Below are 24,545 nucleotides of genomic sequence, written 5' to 3' on the forward strand. Positions count from 1 at the left end.
GGGAACATTAATGGAGTAATATGTCACATGGCGGACATTTTAATAGAGGACAGCACTGTCCCCAACACCTCCTCCCTCTTCCTCTCATCCTGCGTGTCTTTCTCTCTCTCTCTCTCCCATCCCTCTCTCCACCCCCTGCCCAAACCAGGGCGAACAGACAAAGTGTCCAGTGAGGCAATCTAATGTGGAACTTCCACGGGTGGCTGGAACCTACATTTTTCCATCTATCTTTTTCTCTGTCTCCCTTACACCCTCTCTCTCTCTCTTTCTCTCTCTCTCTCGCTCGCTCTCTCTCTGTCTCTCTTTCTTTCAACAAAAGTCACACCAGTGGGCTTTCTATGATAGACCATTCCACGCTCCGATCCTCCATTTAAAAATGGGCTCCAATTATGGGATCAATGCAAAATGAGTGCAGTCATTCTCCCACTCTAATTGTCGTCTCCCTACGGATTCAAATCATAAAGCTTCAGTGGAAGATGAACTCAAACTCAAATCCCTGTACAGACGAGACATTCTCTTACTGTCTTTTCCAACTGTATATGTCTCAGTCCTGGTATAGGTCAGGGACAATGCACAAAAAGTATTTTTTATTTTTTTTTGGAGACATGGAAAACTTAACTCATGGTCCTGTTCTGTTAAAGTCCAAACGTCCATGAAGTGAAGAGGAGGCATAATGTAATGGCAACTTTTCTGTCTAATTTTTTCGGTTGTATTGTTACACAGATTTCAGTGTTGACAAACGCCCTCGACCCCTTATTCACAAACACACACACACAAAACACACACACACACACATACACACACACACACACACACACACACACACACACACACACACACACTCACACGCTCCACAAGCCTCTTCTCCGCTGAATTACTTGGGGACAATGGCGAGCCTGGGTCGCCACGGTAACAGGCCGGGAGGGGGTGGCGGGTTGGAGCAGCTGTTACATCAGATTAATTCAGATTCGGGTAATCCCTCCCCCCCTCTGTCTCCACTCGCAAAAACTTTTGGTTCTCTCGGCACCCCTTCCTCTAGCGCTCCGTCTCCAACCCTTCTACCCTTCTCTGCACTCCCCTCGAACTCTGTTCGTGCCTTTGCCTCCGCTGTGCCCGTCACTTGTCTTGAAAGTAATTTGCCAGACTTGTTTAATTACAGATAAGGTGTTCTATAATCTGCTAATGTTTGAAACTATTTCAGACTCTTCACACAAGAAATCAGAAGAAAGACGACATTAATGTGAATGTGAAAATATATGTGACTGTTATGCCCTTAATATTTTATGACATTTGCCACTATGGTACGCCCATCAGACCAGACAGGTGAAATGATTTTGCTGTTCATGCTGTCATAGTGTGTACCAGCTGAGGAGGATAAGTTAGAATCATAAGACCTACCTTTCCAAACTGGTCGAAATATTGCTTAACATCTTCGATGGTGGTGTTTACAGACAGACCTCCCACAAAGATCTTCTTGGTCCGAGTCACTAACTGCAATTGAAGAGAAAACACGAGAAATAGACGTTCACACACAGAACAAATGTGGCAGAGTTGTTTTGTGTGGCTGAGACTTATTACAAAAATAACTTGATTAATAGAATAAAAATAAGTGACTGCCTGTATGCTATTTTTCCAAATAATTATCAGACATTATGGACAGAATATAGGATACACAAACCAAAACAGAGATTGTTTGACTCATCAACATACCTTCGGCTGCGCTCTGCGTGGGAACGCGACTTTTGGGTCGATCTAGAGGAGGAATTCAAGACGAGAGGCTAGTTTAGACAAACACAGACACAGTCCTTAAAGCCAGGGGAAGACTTGAAGAGATCGCTGGCTCTTTATCCAATCAAGGTAGGCTCCTGGGGATATGTCCAATTTTGTTGTTATTTCCTCTCAAAACTTTCCTCTCGAAAGCATGCATTTTGAATGTGATATGTAGCAGCAAAAGAGATAGGATACTTAGGATAGGATACTAATGCAATGTTTTGGGAACCCCCTATATTTTGAAGTATATTAGTATTTTACACAACTGTCGTAAACACCACTCATAGCTTGCACCCTTCCCCTGGACATGTGGTACATGTGGACATGTTTACAAATCAGCTAATATAATCTCCAAAGAGCCATGCCAACTGATAAGGCAATATTAAACAATAGTAGGATATTGCACAATTTACAAAAGTAGAGTCAGGGGAGAGCGAAGGCTGGTTCTCCGTAGACAGGTCGAGATAGGCGGATGCGCCATTCTCTCAACTACAAGTTAGTTTACCATCAAAATGACTGAAGCTGTTATATCAAGGTAGAAAAAATGCATAGGATGCCTTTATGGGGAAAAAATAGCAATATCATCCCAGGTGACAAGCAAAATCTCACAGATAAAAGTGGAAGGTAACAAAGCTTAAAGAAACCAGACGGAGAACAAAAACTGTAACAAAAAACAGAGCATAAGGGTGGGGAGAAGAACACTGAATACATTTGGTTTCCCGTCATTTCATATGACAGGTGCAGAAGAAGAGAGTGATCTGGTAATGGTTCACCTGGGAAAGGAAAAAGAGAGTGGATCGGTGACGTTCACCTGCTGCTAAACGTGGGAAAGAAAGTGGGGCTATATAATCACCTTTCCATCTGACCTGGGTTGTTTATTTCCTGACACAGTTTTTATTTCAAGCAGCCCTGCATGTTAACTAGCAGTGGCCTCTCTCACCCTTGGGTTAGGACACGGCTTCAGCTAGATGCTGACAAGTGACTTAGGAAGTAAATCTCAGTCTCATTCTATTCTTTACACACACAGTCTCCTGGTAGTGCATGCCTGTCAAAGTGAGTGAAGTACTGTGTGTGTGTGTGTGTGTGTGTGTGTGTGTGTGTCTGTGTGTGTGTGTCTGTGTGTGTGTGTGTGTGTGTGTGTGTTTGAGTGTGCATGTGTGCATACATGGGTGTACCCCTGTGTATAAATGTGTGTGTGTGTGTGTGTGTGTGTGTGTGTGTGTGTGTGTGTGTGTGTGTGTGTGTGTGTGTGTGTGTGTGTGTGTGTGCACTTAGATTGGGATTGTAAGTGTATATGTATGTGGAAGAAGTTGATCTCTCTGACCTTTTCTTTCATGGCATTGTGTGACATGTGATCTGCAAGAATCTCACACAAACACTAAGGTCACAAATACATCTCAATTCAAGATAAAAAGAAAAAAAAAAAAAAAAAAAAAAAGAAAATGGACAGGTATACAATAGAAATAAAAAAGATTGACATGAAAATGATAGAATCTCAGACAGGACAGCTTGTTTGTGCTTGTTTGTTTTTGCATCTTTTGCCTCTTGTTTTATTTATTTATTTTCTATCTATATTTTTCTTTTCCTACCTTTCTTTCTCTCTTTCTCATTCTCTCTGTTCCCCTTCATTCTTTTCTTTGTCCAGTCTACATTGTTGTGGGACAATAGTGCACAATGAATCGCACCTTCCATGGAGTTGATCTGACCCAAAATCTCTACTTGTAATGGAAACCTTTTTTTTGTCATTGTAAAGGCTTGACTACCACTACTAAATGTGTTAGTGCTACAGAATTTCATCACAAAATCAAGAATCATTCCAGTAATTCATTTCTCTATGAAGAACTATGAAGGCCATCTGCATTCAAGCATTGGAGACCCTCATGCAAAGAACAGAACATTCCATCTAACCAAACAGCTAGTACATGCTGTGAAGACGCATGCTACAAATAGGCTAGAAGATCTCTATATTAGTCTAACAAACTCCAGCTAATCCAGCTAGATACCCACTGCTACACTATGTGGCACTGTACTGTAGTGACAGAACAGTACAGAGCTAGCAGCAAACTAATATTAGTTTGTAACAGGGTTTTATCACCAGAGCTACTGCTAAGAGCTGGCAGCCCAAATAAAGTAAACCACTTCAGTTCAACACTGGAGTTGTTTGTAATGGCACATACTGTATGATATCTACCAGTATTGGATGTGAAGTAAAAGAAAAAAACAACAGCTAGAGAATAGAGAGAAGATGCTAGGCTAGACTGAGTGGAGATCGAATGCGTAGAACTACATTTGTTTTTAGCACTATGGTTCTCTATCTACAACTCTGATATAGTCACCTCGTGTCACCAACCACTTCTGTCGCCCCACACTCCTGTGCACAATCAAAAACAAACAGACACACACACGCACATGAGCACGCGCACACACAAAAAGAAATAAACAAAATCAACACACAGACACACATTCTGGTGGGGATCAAACCTAGTAAAATAAAAGTAAAAGTAAAATAAAAGAAGACACAGGGTACATCAAAATGAATGGGGTTAATCATGCTGAATAAAGATAAATAAAGGTGTGAAGAGCATGGGAGTGGCTCATGTGTAGTACAGACCAGCAGCACACACACCTCTGTATCAGGTTCTGTTTGAAACAAAATGTGTAACTTCTGCAACATAAGGTAATATCATTTCCAATATTTGTATTACATATTTATGTTGTCAGATAAAACAGGGTAGATAAAAACAAAGGAAGAGTCTTATTCCCAGAGTTTTGTTTTCTTGTGTATTCATCATATGAAAATATTCTGATGCATGAAGCCCTACAGTATTTTTGAAGTATACCAGTCAAGGATGTTGTGTGTGATTTAGGATTTAACATGATTGAAAAATGTACGTCTAGGCCTACTTTTTTAAATCCCATGCCTTATAATATTGTTGCCCATACAGTTATTCCAATAAAAACATACAAAGCGGAAGAGCATACCAAACTGTGAATGAACACACACACACACACACACACACACACACACACACAGTGTCTGGAAAATAGTTGTATATTCTGTGCATAAACAAAATGCATGCACATGGACATTTATGCATACACATACCAAATACACACACATACACACACACACACACACACACACACACACACACACACAGACAAACACACACCAGTGTCCAACAGTATCTATTTGGGTTTACTGAAAAGGTCAATCCCATCAGGTCAATCACTTAAAATCTGTCAGCAGCAGTTGGCTAAGGATACTATAATGAGTAAAACCCCACTGTAGCACACAAACACACACACACACACACACACACACACACACACAGACTAATCCAGACTTACTATCCAGGTTCAAGCCCTGGCATAAAGATGCACATAGTCTAGTCCAGCTCGTACCAGTTCTATTCGATCTGATTAGTTGTTGCAGAGCAACTACTTTAATTACTACAAAGGACACAGAAAAGAGGAAGCAGACTAAAAATTGCCCCCTGCCCACAAATCTCTCTCTTTCACTCTGTCTGTTTCTCTCTAATTCTACTCCTTTCCATCTCTCTCTCTCATTCTCTCTCCTTAATTCCACTCCTCTCCATCTCTCTCTCTCATTCTCTCTCTCTCTCAATCCCCCTCTCTCTCCGTCCCTCCCCCTCCCCTGCTTGCTTTGGTCAGCTTGTTAGGGCTAATCTCTTCCAGCCCAAAGGAAGGCCAGGCAGCTTGCCATGAGGCACCTTCACACTGGCCCCAGTCTCCCAGGCAGGGCTGGGGGTAGTATGGAGGGCTGAGGCTAGGGGTAGGGGTGGGGGTGGCAGTGGCAGTGGAGGAGGGGGCCTCGAATAAAAGCCTGCGTGTCTCTCGCTCTGCCTTGGCCTCTGCTCACGTAGCCCAGATTACTAAGTTTACATGGAGTTCAGTTCAGAGGTATGGCCAAGCTGTTACTGAGGCACAGAGGCATGGGAAGAGCTTGTGCGCTAGCCACTGAGCTAGTAGTGCAGCAGCCCGTTGTCCGCAAAACACTACAGAACTTGAAAAAAGTGGAGAATTTGTTATGTGTCACCAAAAAAACACATACTGCAGGAGCATTGGTGGGTGATATATTATCTTGAAGCTGCCGATTTTTGTGTCAGAGAGCGAAATACAAAAGTGGCCATTCAGCTATGTGGGAATTGACCAAACAAAGCTTGATGTATTTCATGAGGACATATTCCATTCACCTATAGGAAAAAAGTGATGAAAAGAACCCTTCATGGACCGCTAACTGATGAATTTAGTCTTTATTACAGACTTTACACACGGACTTCAGAGACAACACTTTATCACTTGGGCCAGTCTGAGTTTGCAAGATTGAAAGACGCATGGCTGTGTGGAATGTCATTTGAAGAGACTGTGGTCGCCATGCCAACTTCTGCCCTGACTGCAAGTGACAGCCTTGTCCTCCTGACTTCAGCAGCCTTTGTTTATTTCTTTTCTTTAGCCAGACAAAGACTAGGCTACATGACGGGCATTTTACAAGTGCTCTTACCCAAACTACTATACTGTACTTCTCTAACTTCTGATTTAAATGACCCCCCCCCCCCCCACACACACACACACAAATGAATTACACAGTCCTCTAACTACAGCAAGCACGTGGTACATATTTTAACATCAGCAGGTGCCTGCTTTGTATATAAATCTATGCAATCACGCTTGGAGTGCTCTGAGACAGTAAGGTGGCGGTGGCAGAAGGAGGAGTAAGGGGGTGAAAGAGAGAAAGAGAGAGACTGAGAAAGAAAAAGAGGGAGAGAAAGTAAAAGAGAGAGGGGAGAGAGAAAGAGGGAAAGAAACTCTGAAAGTTTTACTGAACTGACCCAGAGACACTACCACTCCCTCTCTCCGACCCCCTGGGGAAAGAGACTCGACCGTCCCTATGGCAACCAACGGGCAGCATTGTCCTCAGACCCGCCCACATCCACAGCACTCACAAAGACACACACACACACACAATTGCTCACACAAACACACACACATATATAAACACACATTTACATTCACATACACACACACAAGCTAACTCGCTAAAAGTAAAGTGAAAGCTGTACACAAATGTCATTTTCTCTCTTTATCATTGTTTGTGTTTTACGTACTTTCGGAGTCAAGCTACCTCTATGATCTCCACGTCACTTTATGAACATTATTGCCAACAGAGAAGTACTGGAAGACACTGGCACTTCGACAAAAACAACCTTCTGTCCATAACCAAAACAGTGTCACCTGATGAAAAATATCCATCTTTGGGATAATAAGTGCTATAAAACTATTCTCTTCTATAATAACTGCACAAGATATGTAACAATACAAGAATACATGTGACAGAACTATTAGTAGGTTAGGCCAAATAATAATTGACCAGTCATTCTGGAGATGCATGGTCCGCTGAGATGATTCTTTAGGTAGGTAAAATATGTGGCTGAGAAACAAGAAGCTGATAACTGTAATCAAGAAACAGGTCTCTGATTTAATTAATGGTCCACAGTGTTAAGACTGGGAATTATTAGTTTCAACAGTTACCAACTAACTGTATACAAAGAGATTTGTGCACATACACCAACAGTAGTTCTTTATAATTTCGGAATGCAAATATACTGCAATAACAGATAATAGTCAACATATGCCACATAGGTTTTGCCCTGAAATTGAAAAATTTTTTCAACTAAAGCATCACAGTACAAATATGTGGCCTGGCCAGAAGATGTGAATTTGCAGCCCATTTTAACTGAACGTGAACATCAATCCTGTTTTTTTTTTTTTAATGTTTTTTTACGATTTGAGTAAATATCTATTCGTCCTAATTCAAAAGAGTTTTCTTAACTTGAACACATTGTGCCACATAGAGTGGCACTCACCCTACTAGGTTCCCCAAGTTACCATGGCAATCGACCCAGAGGGAGAGAACCTTCCTGGCCTCTTTGCAGGAGAAGGGAGGAGGAGGAGGGTGACTGTGCTCCATTGCAGAACTTTACCCATTCAGTAACCAAATGACAAAACTCACGAGTCCAGCATAATGTGTAAGGCACCACATAATACTGTATGCTGAGTAAAAAAGCAGATTACAAAGTGTATAAACAGTTAGTCTTCTTTGCCAGTCATCTACAACTCATCAGCACATGCTGAGACAGCAGTGGCCTGAGATGAGGAGTTTGTTCAATGTGACTGAGCTTTCATCAAGGTATGTAAGCTGGCCTAGGCTACTTCTTGTGCGGAACAATGTTTTCTTCTGCGATGTCTGTGATCTCAAATGTTCACAGACATTTATTGGTTGCTGGCATGGAAAAGGCATGCAACAGAGTTTCAACAGAGTTTTTTTTTATCATAAATTAATTTTGCACGATTGGATGAGAGAAAAAAAAACAGTTCAAACAGACCGACTATACAACCATGTAGCCCGTCAGCAGCCCTCAATGATAATGTCAAGCACACAAAGTGCACCTGCTATTATTGCATATCCTGGAATATCCTGGCATGACACAGCAGCAGCAAATAAAAATCAAATCTGAGGACAGATAGACTATGTAAAAAAAATAAACTCACTGTTTTTGAGTCCAACTCGTGTCTGGTCTGGGCCAAAACTTTGTCCACACCAGCTTGATCAACAAACGTGACAAACCCAAAACCCCTGTAAACAAACAGACAACATTTTTTCCGTGATCCTCCGTATGCTAGAGCGCAGTAAATGTATAAGCTCGCATTTGTAAAAAGAAAGCGTGAAGCTCTCATGCGGTTAAGGCCGAGCGCTGGCTGGAGTGCCCGCTGATAGGACGCCGCTGTGGGCACGGCGAGTCCCTCACCTCGACCTCTTTGTAACTGGATCCCGCATGACCATACACTCTTTCACTTCGCCGTACTTGCAGAAGTACTCCTTGAGACCCTCTAAGATGGAAGAAAATAAAGATTTAAATAACGAACTCTGATCACAAAGCTGGGTAACAAGATACACAAAAGAGAGGAATTGCTTTCTCTGGAATTGCCTAAGTGGATGTAGGCTACAATAAGAGCATTTAAATGTCATCCAAATAATTGATAAACCTAATCATTCTGTAATGATGTGGATACATACATGTATGCTTATACATTTTCAAAAACACACAAACAGAAATATAGCTTCTCTACTGTAGTTTAGGGGGCGTGTCTCTCATTGAGTTCAGCCTGAGCTAAAGAACATAGCCCACTTCAGGTAGCGGCCTAGGCTACCACCTTTGCATTCGCTCAGTCCTTCTCAACTTCTTCAATCGTTTTACTTCATCTCGACTGTGATGTTCGCGTTCACTTTCAAACTGTTTACAAAACATTCGGGGTTAATACGTAAGGAAGTTATAACTTATAAGTTGTCTATTGTCTATTATCTGATATTAAATCTAATTAATTCTCTGCTCGTTATGCAAACTCCGAACTGCCGATTGGCACGAATAGTAGTTTCGACGAGGAGAGCAGGTTGGATTCCCTTCTCTCCCTCTTCTCTCCAACCGACCAAAGTTAGTTAAGAAAAAGGCAACAATTTAACGAACGGATATTGCTTTCGCTCAACTGAGCCTCAATTGACCGTCCCTGACCATTGTGAAATAGTCTGAGGAAAAGCCGCTTACCTTGTGTCGTTTGCCAGCTAAGGCCACCGATGAACATTTTGCTTAATGACAAGAAGAAGAAAAACACAGTGAGACCATATCTTAAGAAGTATGACATTAAATAAAGATAATAAGTATTTGGGATATAATATAGACATCAAAGTAGCGCATGATCAAATACGTTGAGTATGCAACTTTTTTCAAAGCCTTTCCACAGACAAAGAAAACAGTTAACAAATCATTTTACTCTTAATTATGCGCTATTTCCCGTTTTCCGTTTCGAGCCAACAGAATAATGATAATCCAACAGTGTCGGATGCGACGTGTTGACCAACCAACATGCATGCTCTCCGTCTTTGTCCAGTAACTCCCAAAGTCTTGTTAAGTCTCAATAACTCCCTCATCTCCGAACGAACAAGAACAGAACAACACACAAGAAAACTACGACGTTTTGTTCGGTTTACCATGGATCGTGAGGGGAATCCGAGGAAGATAACCCGCTCTGACTGCCTTCTGTCTCCATCGTTTGACCGTGCTTGCCTCTTCTGCGCGGTATAGGAGTGCAAGCAGTGTGGAGTATCCAACGGGATAGGGGTATGGCCGAGAGGAGAGGGGGTACTACTGACAGAGCCAGAGGAGGGATCAGGCTCGCTCCAAGCCTGTGAGACTCCTCCTTTCCAGGACTGCATTGGTGAGCGCGCACTGGTGTAGTGTATTACATTCACCACAACAAATACCATGCCAATTCCGTTGCTTAGGTTACGTCCCTTGTGGAGTAAAGTGTAAAACAAAATTGGGCTCAAGACAGACCTAGCCACCCTAACGTTTGCTTTTGTAACAATAGCAAACTTCCCTGTCTTTTTCTCCACATATAGCCTGTCTGTCAATAGACAGTGTGCCAGGGGTGAATGTTACAGTACACAATAGGCCTCAACAGTTTACTACAGCTAGCATGCATTTTCAGTTCCCCCTCATGTACTATTACCAAGCCTACCATTTTCAGTACTTCAGCAAAAACTTTAGTTTTTAGGGACAAAATGCACAAGTAGCCGGATATTTCTGATTTGTTTCACTCCACATGGATGCTCATATATCTGGCTTGTTCTGAGGATCTTGATTACAGTTGACTGATTCACACATTTGGTGAAGTTTGGGTTGACTTTTCCCCACAGTATGCTTGAAACAAACATATTTTCACCAATCACGCTTGTTTTTCTTTTCATTGATTCACTTAAAAATACAGCATATATGCATACTTTTAGAGCATATTATTGAATTAAATAGAGCATAATTTCTTATTTAGAGCATGTTTTAAAACACACTGAGGTATGGTTCTTTTCATGGATGCTTACCAAACCAACTCATCTTACATTCATGTGGGTGTACCTAGGTGTTACATACTCAACACCTCTCACAGTTGCACACATACACACATGCATGCACATGCACAAGCACAAACACGCACACACACACACACACACACACACACACACACACAGTCAAGCATACACAAGTATGCATGAGCACGCATGCACACTGACACACAAGTGCCAAATACACACAGTCAGACAACATGCATGAACACACACACATACACACACACACACACACACACACATACACACACACACATTCACACACACACACACACACACACACACACACACACATACAGCGACCAGATTACAGAGCTGTAATTGGATTGCATGTAAGCACTGTGCGTCTGTGTGAATTACCCGATTAGGCCATTCACCCTGTGCGTGCCACATGTTGCGTCCCGTTTACACTCCTAACAAGCACTGCCAGACAAAAAGTAATTAGCGAGGTTGGGAAACATATGCCACTTAAACAGTCTTCTTGGTGTTCTGATCCGATCTTCAAGCAGATTTCAGAAACTATCTGCTACTTCTTCCAGTGCACTCATGGAGCTCCTGTTCTAAAATTTAAAATGTACCCATAATCCAATAATCTGTGGCTCTAGTAGGCCATAAAAGACATACAATGCACTTGACAGGTGGCTCCTTGATTTGTGTGTTTTATGGATTTAGTGAATGTGACCATCTATGATTCACACACTACTCATGTAAGACTTGCTTGTTCTTGATGGTGTCAAAAACAAAGAAAGCAAATTATGCATAATATGCAATGTATTATATTTGTCAGTTATGGACAGGGACAGGTCACATTTTATTTTTGGAACCTAAATGGATGGATTGTTGATGTCATAGAGGCTTTTAGTGTAGAAATACATAGTTTATAACTGGGGAATTGTTGGAGGTAATCTAATTGCATGTGTGAGATTTAAATCTCAGAGTGCTCAGTGTTCACTGCTGAGGCCCAAGTATTTAATTAGTAAAAGCCTTTACTAATCTCTCACTACCTCCATCTCTCTCCTCCAGCACACACACACACACACACACACACACACACGCACGGACATGCACGGACACGCACGCGCGCACACACACACACACACACACACACACACACACACACACACACACACACACACACACACACACACACAAATCCACACACACACACACACACACACACACACAAACCCACATGTGACATCTGTCATCACTCAGTGCAATTGTTAGCTGCTTTCAAGGCACTTATGCTGGTCTTTTTACAGTAAGTTATGTAAAGTAATGATGCCTCATACCTTTCAGTGATACACTTACTACACATGTAGTGGAGTCACTATGGTGTAACTAATTATACTCCTTATAGAAAACTGATATCAGCATTTCTGAATTTCTGAACAGAGAGAATTTGAATACTTTGCAGGAACATCTAGAGAACAACTTCATTCAGGCTCGGGCGGTGATAGTGAAGTGGTTACCGGTACTAGCATGCAGTAGCCTGGAAGGTTGTGGGTTCAATAGACGGCTTTCACCGTCGTGCCTTTGACCAAGGCACTCACCGTAACACCAAATTGCTCTGGGAACAATGGCCCTTGTAATGAAAATGACATGTATAAATCGTCATGAATAAATTAGCTAAATGAGCAGTGTTTGCAAATACACAAATCAGGTATTATACATGATATACCATGTAGATGGTGCTCTGTGGGACACACACACTACACCAGAGAGCCACAGGGCTTTGGACAACATGACCATGGGTAAGCACTTATCACTAGGATACTCAGTTTTCAAGTTCACTAACATGATTTTGTCCAATTTGTAATTACATTTTCAAAACTATACTTAAAGGTGCTTTAAGCGATCTTACGTGGTTTCTAAGCTAATAAAAATCTCCCCACCATCAGCTTGCTGCCTGTCCCCTCACTGTAAAAAAAATGTGGTCTCTCTGTAGACAGCCCAGGCTCTAAAAACGGTAACAAAAACAGCCTGGTGCAGCCTGGATCATGAAACACAACAAACTTTTCCAGCCATTCACTGATGAGATGCGCATTCAGGAGAATTTCAATTGCACGGAAGGGAGGGGGTGGGAGGGGCCGAACTCCTTTGCACAATTCTTCAATCAGCAATCATTCATTATCCATAAGAGATGCCATGTCTGTTATGTGTTGCTACAGATGCAATGAACATTTAGACAAAGTACTGTATTGCCTATTTTGGTGAAGAAAACAGTACAAAAGGGGTTTACTGTAGGTCTGTTACGATGAAAAATGACAAGTTGTAGTTCAATGAAATTTGTCTTGCCTGTGTTTACTGTAGGTCTTACATGTCATTGACAGTTATATCTTGGTAGGAATTAATACATTATTTTTTATTCAGTACATTTAGTTGTTTCACAGTTTTTTCTGATACCAAAAAATGAGAAAGAAATGGAACAGACATAGCAAAAATGTTCCTTCTGAGAACTATTTGCATTTTGTTGTCCAATGTGTAAGGAATGATTGAAATCACACAGTGATTTGACGACAGGATGTGTTGTTTGAAGGCAATATTTACTTTTACTGCATGTTTTAAGTATTTTGAGAGAGTAACAGCCTTTTGCAAGCAAAATGTGTAATTTTGTGCAGAGTGCATTGTTCAGACACGGGTGTTAACTGTTTTGAGAATGTGATGTCAGAGTTGACACAGGCATCAAAACAATGGAGAAAAACTGTAATAGTGTATTGTAATATACCTGCAGCCTCTCATATTCTCATAACTGTGCAGACAATGTGCCAACAACTGCTGGCACAGAGTTCATGAATGTTGAGAAATGGGCGTGCTCTATTTATGCATGCTTGATCAATGACTGTAGCTGGGGGTTGACTGAAAAGGGGATAGTTAGAGAAGGGGAGAGAGAGCGAGAGAGAGAGAGAAAGAGAGATAGAGAGAGAGAGAGATTTTGTATGTAGTTATAAAACAATAGCATAACAAACATGCACAAATTGGTAGGCAAGCACTTCTTCTAAATACAAAGACACAGGGCTAAATTGGTAATGCAAGTTTCATGTAAAAACTCTTTATAAGCTGAGCTCACTTATGAACCATTCACGGGAAGCATTCACGAAGCTTGGCTTACAAGGAAATGCTCTAGTAGACGATCAGATATCCATTTGTCTTTTTCTTCCTGCACTTTTGGAATTTCAAATATTCATAATCATTTTTTTAACAGTTAACAGTATTTTTGATGCAGTTTTGCACTGGTAGTACTTTCATGTGCACAGCAAGCACATTTCTTCCCCCTTTTCCCCCAGTTCAGCCTTCAGGCAATTCCACATGTATTGAACTGTGTGTGACTCCTGTGTCAGTGGGGGAGGGCCACCTGTTAGCATGCACTGCCTTCCATGTACAGAGAACTCTTTTTCACACACAGCGACATACTTTCCTTATGTGTGAAGAACCACACTGCTTACTTGGCTTTCTATGTGGAAAATAAAAAGAGACAGGCTGGTATTTGTAAATGAATGAATGAACGAATGAATGAATGAAATGCTGACGTATGCTGACATGAACTGCAGGAAGGCAGTACAAAGGTCATACTCTGGTCCATATTTCATGCTCTGTTCCTGACTTGAGGCAAGAATGGAGGCTTCACAGCATGGAATGGACCAGACTGTATCATATTCTATTATGTTTTTGCCCAGTTAGTGTAGTTTGGTTTTCCTTGTTTGGGGATTGGTTACTCTTCATCCAGACTGCTGTTTGACTGACACTAATCTGAGCATAACTATTTGTCTACAAATGAAATGCTGAAGTACTGTAAGTATTAATTGAGGAAGGGCATGGATAGGCTGAATGATGTATGCAGCGTGGTATACTGGCAGCACGTCAAGTGCTATTTGGTCATTTTTCATTGAGTCACCCCCCCACACACACACACTCAGTTGGCAAGCATTGCCGTTGTTTTGTTTGTATTTTACTTGTAGGTTTCTCTTCTGTTCTGAAAAAAAGTTTTTAAAAAAGTATTTATTGCTGTCATAAGAGTTGTGTAATTCTACCAAACACCAGACTAGACCAATACCAGTTTTGTAATGAAAATACCAATACCAGCTTTGTAATGGAAATACCAAAACCAGCTTTGTAATGGAAAGGATTTGTAATTCTCGGCAGTAGATATATAGATCTAGAAGTTATTGCACATCCAACTTGAGCACTGAAAAAACATCCAATAATAGAGACGGGATGATATGGGGAGTACAGATAGTTTTAAAGCTTTTGTTGTGGCACTCTAGATCCCCAAAACACATTTTAAAAGGTTCATGTTTAAGTAAAATAAGCTGCTAAGGAGTAAAGAGCAATCAGGCGACAACTGCAGACCCTCGTCCCCAACTTGTATATACAATATAAGTTACAGTAAGTATGTTCTATGCATTTTACCCATCCGGTGCAATATGAAACAGTGGGGAAAAATGCATCAGGATTAAGCCCGTTTTGGATTATCATGTTGGAGGGCCAAGGTATGGTGGCTCTTTGCCTTGTTTAAAATTGTGAAGCGCATTGGCGGAGTATTTTTCTAAGTAAGGGAGTAGACACACACACGAATGGACAGACGCATCCGAATACAATACCATCTTCATCCCCTACTATGAACCATTAGGGTCTAAATGTCATGAATACCTGCAACGATAAAGCACTTAATACTGCCATCTAGTGTACAAGCTTGCTTAACACATGCAAGGCCAGACCTTACATCACACACTCATAGGTCCCTATCACCAAAGTATGCACACTCCAAACACCAGTAGTATCCATATATGCTGACCTTTCCTAGATTATTACATTTTTCATTTCATTTCATTTCATTTTTTTAAAGTGAGTATATACAGCCCTTAGGTTGGTATCTTAAGCCGAAAGTTAATATGCAGCCTTTACTGTAGGTTAGTATCTTAAGCCGAAAATGAGTATGCAGCCCTTAGGTTAGTATCTTAAGCCGAAAGTCAGTATGCAGCCCCTGAGGTTAGTATCTTAAGCCTGAAGTGAGTATGCAAGCCCGGAGCCCTTGAGCCAAATTGGAATTTGCAGCCTTGAGGTTGGTATATTAAGCCGAAAGGGAGTACTATGCTGTGCTAAAGAGACCACCTCTTCAGAGAGTACCTCCTCTCTAAGCACTACTAACAGCTGGACATGCTTTATCTAGCACTTTCTCCCTATCCTGACTGTCTCTCTTCCCCCTCCCTGAACTTCGCTTGAACTGTTATTCTATTATACTGTTTTGATTGCTGCACTAACAATATCATAGTGGCACTGTGCCTATTGTAGGCCCTACCTTGATTGTTGGAAGTCGTTTTGGATAAAAGTGTCAGCTGAATGATTAAATATAAATGGAAAATGTGATGCAAATGTGTGGCTTCAGGCAGTTATTTTGGGCAGCTATATTCCTATTGAAATGAATGGGGAGGCATACCTACTGTAAGGGAGGTCATGTTGACATTAAAATTACATCAGGCGAATCTGTGTTTAAATCTGAACTGAGGCTAAAATATGTTATTCTTAGGTTGCTTAGATTACAGGAGGGGGCGGGATAACTGCAATCAAATAACTGTAACTGTACGAAATTGGCATTACATACTAATCCCATGCATTTCTATGGTGGATTCTTTGAGTGCTGTGTCTCATTACAAAGTCTCTGTCTGAGCTTAGTATCTTAAGCCAAAAGGGAGTGGGCCCTGAGGTTAATACCTTGAGCAGGGAGAGAACACAGAGGGTGGTGATGGTTCCACGTGGAGGCTTCGTGGGACTAGAAGGACATGTTTGGGAAAGTACTGTATGTGGCCTCCTTCTTATGCTTGTGTTGTGTCCTCCAGTAAGTGGACAGTGCTTCAGGCCAGCCAACGCAGACCTGTACTGGCCACAGTTATTTTAAGAAGTCACAGACAGAATGGCATGAATGACTAGACAGCACATTGTATGAACTAAGCGCTGACATCAATAAGGCCTTCCTTTCAAACCAGTCTTTGGTTGATGCTTTTACGGCTCCTACACACAGTTGCGTTCCGTCAACGCATGCCAGTGGGTGTTCCCGACGGTAGCTATGCAAATGACTTGAAGTATAACCGTAATTTGATTGGTTGGTGCCGTCTGTTGATTGGCTTGATTGGCCGGTGCCGTCTGTCGGTGCAGCAACAGCTGAACTTCTCAACGCGAGCAACAGGAGAAACGCGACGCAACGGACCCACAATTCAGTTAGGCAACGGATGACGTGAGCCCATGTAAAGTGAATGGGATGCGTCTCCAGCACTGCAACGCACGCAACTGTGTGTAGGAGCCGTTAATTAGCTGCAGAAAAGTTTTAGATTTTTTATGTATCTTTTTAAAAAAACAATGTTTCTGTGCAACTTAGTTTGTTTATTAGATACCAGAGCCAAGGACAATGGGTTAGGACCTCTTGCACCAGCTCCCAGTGAGGTAGAGAGCCAGGAGGACACCGACGAGGTAAGCCGGAGGAAGGTGTCAGCCTTCGCCAGTTCCTCAGGTCCATGCAGACTTCAGGTGTTTGTAGGCTGCCTGAGCATGTACTAATTGAGCTCAAGCCCCACACACATAAACTAGTACAGTACATGGCACAAATGCAACCGGCAAATTCCCAAGATGCCATTATTTTGATCTTGAGCCATTTTGGTCTTTGTCATCTTGCTATTTGGAATGCCCAAAGCTGGGCAAATGGAGCAATATTAGCCTGAGGGGTCCTTTGGTTGCAGATTTGGTGATTTAGGCTCATGTGGTGGTTTATTTTCTTTTGCTCTGTAATTCAAATGATAATGTAATTATTATTTCTGAATTAACAGTGTTTTTAAAGAGACTATGAAAGTTAACTACATCCTCATATAACTTTATATAATTCAATGTACTGTATTTCATTGTTTCTCAAAGCTATTTGCCAAGTTCCATTCATACTGTTATGTCCCACTGCATATTGTAATTCTTGGGAAAATAGAAATGTATCTTTTTTTGTAAATATACGGTATTTCATACTAGCCATTGTACTTTGAAATCACAATGTAGTCTTTCATCCTGCTGACTTTGTCATATTATACCAAAGACAGATGCACTTTTATAACATGCATACAGTACCTGTTTTGTAAACCAGTGTTGGGACAGTGCTACTAGGCCTCATTCAGATTTTTTTTTCCATTTAGCTTTTTCATCTTTTTCATCTTCATTTAGCTTTTGTGTGGTATGCGGCTGCAGACCAGAGGGTATGTTTTTTCTGTGTGCCTACTGGGCTTTGCTTGGCAAAAATCACCAATATTTGACTGCCATGATAAACATGTCCGGAGTTCTTGGACGGACCATCGAAAGGCCATTAAGTCAGTTTGGACCCGGGTAGGTCCCAGTCTCTGTGACCATTAGTGAGGCTTTATGTGTAATTGCTGTCGGCACCGGTATCCAGCCGTTGCCTTCATTTGCACAAGCAATGGAAAGTTGACTGACCGACTTTACAGTAGTGGGGGCAGGTCACATGGCCCATAGCTGCCGCTAATGGTCCTGAAAATACTGGCCAACTCTGTCCCCTGCCGTGGTAATGGCCTCTCCGACTAAAAAAAACGACCCCTCAGAGAAGGAGAAGGTTCCAAGGAGAAATTCATGGCTCACAATAATCTGTGTGTTTTCAACACTATGAAGAGAAGGAGGTGATAATTCCTTTTGAAAATAGGGCCAACGCAGCTACTAAAGCACCTACTACAGGTCTGGTTTACTCTTCCTACTGTCCCCAGCGTGCCTGGCCTGGAATGGGAAACCTGGGATGAAACTCTGATCTTAGTGCAACTGTTTAACATTTCCGTAGTTTATTAACATGTCACTTAGTCACTCAAAAGCATATGACTGGATTGACATCAGTCCTAGAATTTGTGATCAAAATGTGTTGTACTAGTACACACATGAATCCATTTGTGTTCTTATAACATAAAACTACCACTAGAGGGAAACAAAGATGAAGAAAAGGTTGCAGGAAAAATGACTGTGGGCAGGACGTACACCGACGACTAGCAACAACCAGGGCATCGCAACGGATGAAAAGGACACTAGAAGATTCAAAACACCCAAGGCTGGACAGGGACCTAGAAACAAGCCAGGTAATCTATTTCCTTTGTACATTTTTAGAACATATCAAGATTGTAAGGGCCCACAAGCTTGCATGCACACTGGAAGTGCAACACTTAGTTGCTGTTTTTTAGGAATATGTCCAGGGTCATAGTTTATTTATTTTCTTCACTTTTCTGCTTCATTCATCGTGTCACAATCATGGGAAAAAAGACTGTGAAAGCTCTCGACCTACTATCTTTCATGTTGACGTCTCCAGTTTGAGAGTGACGATGATTAAGAGCAGTGCCATACAGTCCTACTAACCTAACCTCACCTATATGGATTGTAATGCAGTGATTTACATTGCATCCAATGGTGGTGTTACTGCAAAAAGTTGTTACCGCAATGCACAAAAAACGGTAGTTTCAATGTACTGTCTGATGCATAGTAAAGAGTCAACTGTACTGTAGACTAACCCACATGACAGCTCATCTTGCTGTTACTCCCTTATCATTGGTTTCTTCTGATCAGAGAACAGAGCTTTCCTTTCTCCCACTGCATAGGAGTACACCTAATTGCTTTGAAATGTGAGACTCAAGGTGCACAGTGTTAATGAGGGGCTTGCACAAATGAATCTGAAAACCAGGCCTCCAGAGTCCCTCTCAGCACCCCCCCCCCCCCCCACCTCCCCCTCCCACACACACACACACACACCCTCCGATCCCCTTGTCCTGGGCTGCACCACAAGCGGAAAATGAATGTTTATGAGAAATAATTAACCTTGAGCGCACGGGGGGGAGAGCGAGAGACTTTATCTTTGACCTTGACCCTGGCATTTATGATAGCAGGGGCATCTGGCACAGTACCAGGGACCATCGCAGACTACTGGCCAAAACCTTGGCGAGGACTCCCCCTGCTTCGATAGGACACCGAGACAGATTTCCTACCTGTCCAGGCTTTTGTTCTCCCAGCTAGAAGCAGGTGTACATGTGTCCATACTAATGAAGCCAGTGATAAAGATTAGATAAGGACGGCAAAAGGGGGCAAGCGAAACGGAGAAGCTCATAGAGTGTGTTTAGAGGAGAGTGTGTGCAGAATCACTGCAACATGCTGAACATGATTATGAGTGTAATAATGATGTCTTCACACATTCTTTCTCTCTCTTTCTCTCTGTCTCACTCACACACACACACACACACACACACCACACACACACATTCACTCACACATACAACTTTTAGACATCATCCTCCAGAGATCTTTGGATTGGCTGACACAGATGTTTGGTTTATTATCACCCCTCCGACTGCAGTGCAAATAGGAATGGGACTCAGGTCTAGTTATTCAGCAAACCTTCTATGTATAATGATAATATGTTGTTTTGAAAAACTGTAGGTACAGACAACATGGTTATGATGTATTTTCTCTCTGTCTCTCTTTCTCTCTCTCTCACTCACACACACACACACACACACACACACACACACACACACACACACACACACACACACACACATTCACTCACGCACACAACTTTTAAGCATCATCCTCCAGAGATCTTTGGATTGGCTGACACAGATGTTTGGTTTATTATCACCCCTCCGACTGCAGTGCAAATAGGAATGAGACTCAGGTCTTGCATGTGATTGATCGACCCCTTGCTCTTGCACAAATGGACTGACAGCTGGGGTTTCACGACTGAATTAAATCTACTGCAGTCCATATAATGTAACACTGGAATAATAGAATATCATTTTGCAGCCAAAGAGGGCAACATCAATCAATACTGGCCGAGGCACTGTTAGTTGCAGGGTAATCACATGCTGAAGAGAATGAGTCAGTCTGAATCAATGTGGCATTACTCAAAATCCTACTTGACATTTACAATGTTTTTACAGTCTTTCTGGTCTTATAAAAATTGATGTTTATTGGGGTTTAAGACCCACCAGAGAGCTGCAGAACTAGAAGTTGAATGAAAGAAAACATTACAAGAGCTTGTTATCACTTGGTATATGTATTTGGCTGAAAAAATAGCCCAAATTGCATACATTCTGCTCTAAATTCATCTTTACTTTAAATACTCATTATAGAGAATCAAATAACCTTCTAAGCTCTAATTAAAACAGGATAAGGCATTTTCTGAGTACTTTCCAGTGGAGATGATCAGGGAGCAACTCCGTATGGTAAATTTACCCCCCCCCCCCCCCCCCCCCAAAGCAGATGGTGATGACTGCTCAACCAATCAATGGCCTTGGTCTGCTAATTAACTGTATCAGTACAGTAGCTGAATTGATTATAGGTTGAAAAGCCAGCACTATACACACTCCCTGCTGGGCCAGTTCACCTGATAAAGGACTTCTGCTGTACACACACACAAGCCACTTGGTACTCAGAAGAGACTCTATGAGGGTGTGTGTTGTTTGCGCAAGTGGAATCGATAAATGGGACACACAGTACTGTTTAATTGACCAGAGACACACACAACTGTGTCCCTGTGTGATTCTATGGCATCTCTCTCTCTCTCTCTCTCTCTCTCTCTCTCTCTCCCTGAGATTCTCCTTTAATTGCTTGCCTCATCACTATGGAACAGGAGATTTCAGCAGCCTCCACCGGGGGGAATTGGTAATGCAAAGATCATCAAGGATTTGCAAGTGTGTCATCTTTACGGAGGAAAGGATAGTTAATATTATTAGCAGAATGCCATAGCTGTTGATTTAGCAGGCACCAGGATATGTTTTCTTCCACTGGCTGAATGACACTAAGGCAATACAGGATTAAGGTGTTTGCATGATGCTAAACCAGTGATCTGTCCTTGGCAGCGTCATATCAATATGCTTGGATGTGAGAACCTCAAGGTTAGCATGGACAGAGTGTATTCTCACAGGAAACCAGTCATAACCAGACCTGAGGGACTGCTAGGCAGTTCTATTTTCAAAAATTAACATGTTATTTGATGTGTAGGAAAATGACAGTTTCATGGGAAGTGTTTGAATTCAATATAGTTTTAAAGCTTTAGTGTGCAATTGCACAGTATAGAGTTGAATTTTGCTCGATGTAATAACTTCCTGCTATTTGACACAATTATCCCAGAGAGATTATAGCCTGTGGACTACTTTGTTATCATCTGAATCCAAACCATTGAAAGTTTAATTTCCCACTGAATGATTTTTCATTTTTTGAAGGAATATTCTGTGCCTGTGCCACAGTAGGCTGCAGACAGGACCATGCGGTGCTATCTCATCTCTGTGTCCCTAACGCCTCTCGGTCTTCCAGATACAGGACTTGTGGCTCTCAACAGCGTCTATGGTGTGCCTGAAACTGATGATGTCACTGCGGGGTATGATCTGTTGTTTGCAAGATAGCATATCTCAGCAGATTTACTTGTCAAACAGATTCAGTGGCTGTAATGGTTTGTGACATTTCTAATATGACTAGAGGTGCCCTCAGGGTCTTGTCTATTCACGTGACTTGCTAACTCTCTCTCTGGTTGAGATCTAGTACTCCTGACAGTTTGTATTTGCGAACATAAAATAAAACCCAGCTTCACTTACACTGGGACCATGTCTTAAGCCACAAGCTTTTGCTATGTCAAATGGTTCCCTCCCCCATGCCTAAGTTCATTTGCAATGTGAAAGTCTAGCTAAGGTTCTGTTTTTTAAATGAAGGTTCTGTTTTTTTACTCAAATTACCAGCAGTTTAATGAAACATCCCACACACTTGACCCACTTTGAAGGAAAATGACAGGGAAGGCTAAATGGGTGATCGTGAATGGCTGCTGCTATCTAATGTGGAAATGGAGATACAAAGATTTCGGTGCTGTAAAACTGAAGTGTCATCAGAATGAGTGTCATTGAGATGAGGCCTGTAATAATGGCTCCTCTCCCTTCTCTCATCAGCGCACAGCTTCCTTTAAACCAAAAGCACTGCAACCCAAGCAACAGGATAGACAAAAGAAATGGAGGTCTTTTGTCCAAAAAGAGAGGCAAGTTTCTGGCCTCTGGTAAAGCGCTAAAGTGATAAAGAATAGGGAAAAGCTGGATAAAAAGTAATAATAAAAAAAGATCATTCAGAAAATGGAGGCATTAGAGGAGTAGGGGAAGTGAAAGAAATGAGAAAAAGGAATGAAAGAAACTCAGAAAGGTACAAATGATGGTGCCTGAGATTTAGGGTAAAAAAAACATCTATCATGAAGAGAGAGAGAGAGGAGGGTGGGAGTAAGAGAAAGAGAAGAGATACAGAGAAAGTGAGGGATAAAGACAGAAACAGAACAAGGAAGAACAAGAAACATTGACAGACAGAGAGAAACAGCATGAGAGGGGTGGAGAAATGGAGAAAGAGGGAGCAGGACAGAGGGAGAGAAAGAAAGAAAATACACAGAGTGAGGATGAGACGAAGAAAGAGAGAGAGAGAGAGAGAGAGAGTGCTGAAAGGAAGAAACAGAGTGAAGAAAAGGAGGTGTGTCTCTGATGGGGGGACTCCCGCAGGCGTGTGGGATCAGTGCGATGGAGCTGCAGTGTGTAACAGAGCTGATAACTGCTCCCCTGGCCCCCAGGCTCAGCTGGACCCAGGGCTCCATGCGCCACACGTGTGTGTGTGTGTGTCTGTGTGTGTGTGTGTCTGTGTGTGTCTGTGTCTGTGTGTGTGTGTGTCTGTGTGTGTGTGTGTGTGTGTGTGTGTGTGTGTGTGTGTGTGTGTGTGCATGCAGACATTAGCTTTTTGTCCATGTAACTAAACGTACAAATGTGAGTCTGTGTGTGTGTGTGTGTGTGTGTGTGTGTGTGTGTGTGTGTGTGTGTGTGTGTGAGAGACAGAGAGAGAGAAAGACAGAGAGAAAAAAACCCCAATACTGAGTGTGTGTGCGTGTGTGTGTGCATATGTGTGTGTGTGTGTGTGTGTGTGTGTGTGTGTGTGTGTGTAGCATTTAGCGTAGCAGAGACAACAGGGAAAGCCAGAGTGGGTAATTTGCTGGGAGGGGGATTGCTGGTGATAAAGAAGAGGGGGAGAGAGCAGATGGATTTAAAAATGCCCCCTACCCCCGCCTAAAAAAAAACCACCCGACAGAGCAGCCCCCTTCCCCCATTCCCCATTCCGCTATCTAAATGAAAATGGTCACTGAACACCCCATGCAAGCTGTTCACTGACCCCCAGATTGGGATCAGGAGACCTGCTGTAAATACGAGATGGCTTAGAAAGATGCAAAATGTATTGCAGAGGAACAACTATAAAATCAATGCAAAATGAATTAAAAGTGATTAACTCTTTGTTAAAAAGGAAATGTGTACTATTTATTTGCAGTCTGATATAATATAAGAGTGCTACACAGTGTTTCTTAATAAATAATGTATCACTCATTTTTCACTTACTTTTTTTGCATACAAAGTATGTATTATCGAGCAGCATAATGATCCTGTATTGTCCTACTGTCCAGTTTGCTTCTGTACTTCTTCAGCTGTATAATATTCCCCTGGTACTGTCTGCTGTACATATGTCAGACCTCCTGGGTCATTCATGCCATTGTTCTCCTCTTGTGTGATTGACAGCCGCATGTTAGCCTCCCAACGGGGGCCAACGCCATTATCATAACGTGGCCCGTGGCCTGTGGCTTGACTGCGGTGCAATTACTCAGTCCGCAGGCTTCAAGGCTGTTGTGTCCTGATGACAGGGGTGAGGGGTATCACGTGGAAGGGGGGGGGGGGGGGGGGGGGGTGTCAGGCGGATGGCACAAACGTGTCTTATG

At 42.1% G+C, this 24,545-nt stretch overlaps 1 protein-coding gene across 2 annotated transcripts in view; it reads right to left on the bottom strand.

Annotated features, from left to right (window-relative positions):
* Positions 1 to 9,998, bottom strand: part of msi1b (musashi RNA binding protein 1b) — a 21,378-nt gene extending 11,380 nt beyond the window's left edge. The window contains exons 1-6 of one of the 2 annotated variants that reach the window (XM_042101982.1): positions 9,839 to 9,998; positions 9,396 to 9,436; positions 8,601 to 8,682; positions 8,344 to 8,428; positions 1,711 to 1,752; positions 1,399 to 1,491 (exon numbers count right to left, since the gene is read on the bottom strand). In XM_042101982.1, coding sequence (XP_041957916.1) covers positions 1,399 to 1,491; positions 1,711 to 1,752; positions 8,344 to 8,428; positions 8,601 to 8,682; positions 9,396 to 9,436; positions 9,839 to 9,897 — 402 coding nt within the window. In that variant the 5' untranslated portion in view covers positions 9,898 to 9,998. The remainder of the gene's footprint in view (positions 1 to 1,398; positions 1,492 to 1,710; positions 1,753 to 8,343; positions 8,429 to 8,600; positions 8,683 to 9,395; positions 9,437 to 9,838) is intronic. The other variant, XM_042101981.1, reaches the window with a different exon arrangement.
* Between the last annotated feature and the right edge of the window lie 14,547 nt (positions 9,999 to 24,545).

This window comes from Alosa sapidissima, chromosome 8 (genome assembly GCF_018492685.1).
Source record: "Alosa sapidissima isolate fAloSap1 chromosome 8, fAloSap1.pri, whole genome shotgun sequence".
Lineage (NCBI taxonomy): Eukaryota > Metazoa > Chordata > Actinopteri > Clupeiformes > Clupeidae > Alosa > Alosa sapidissima.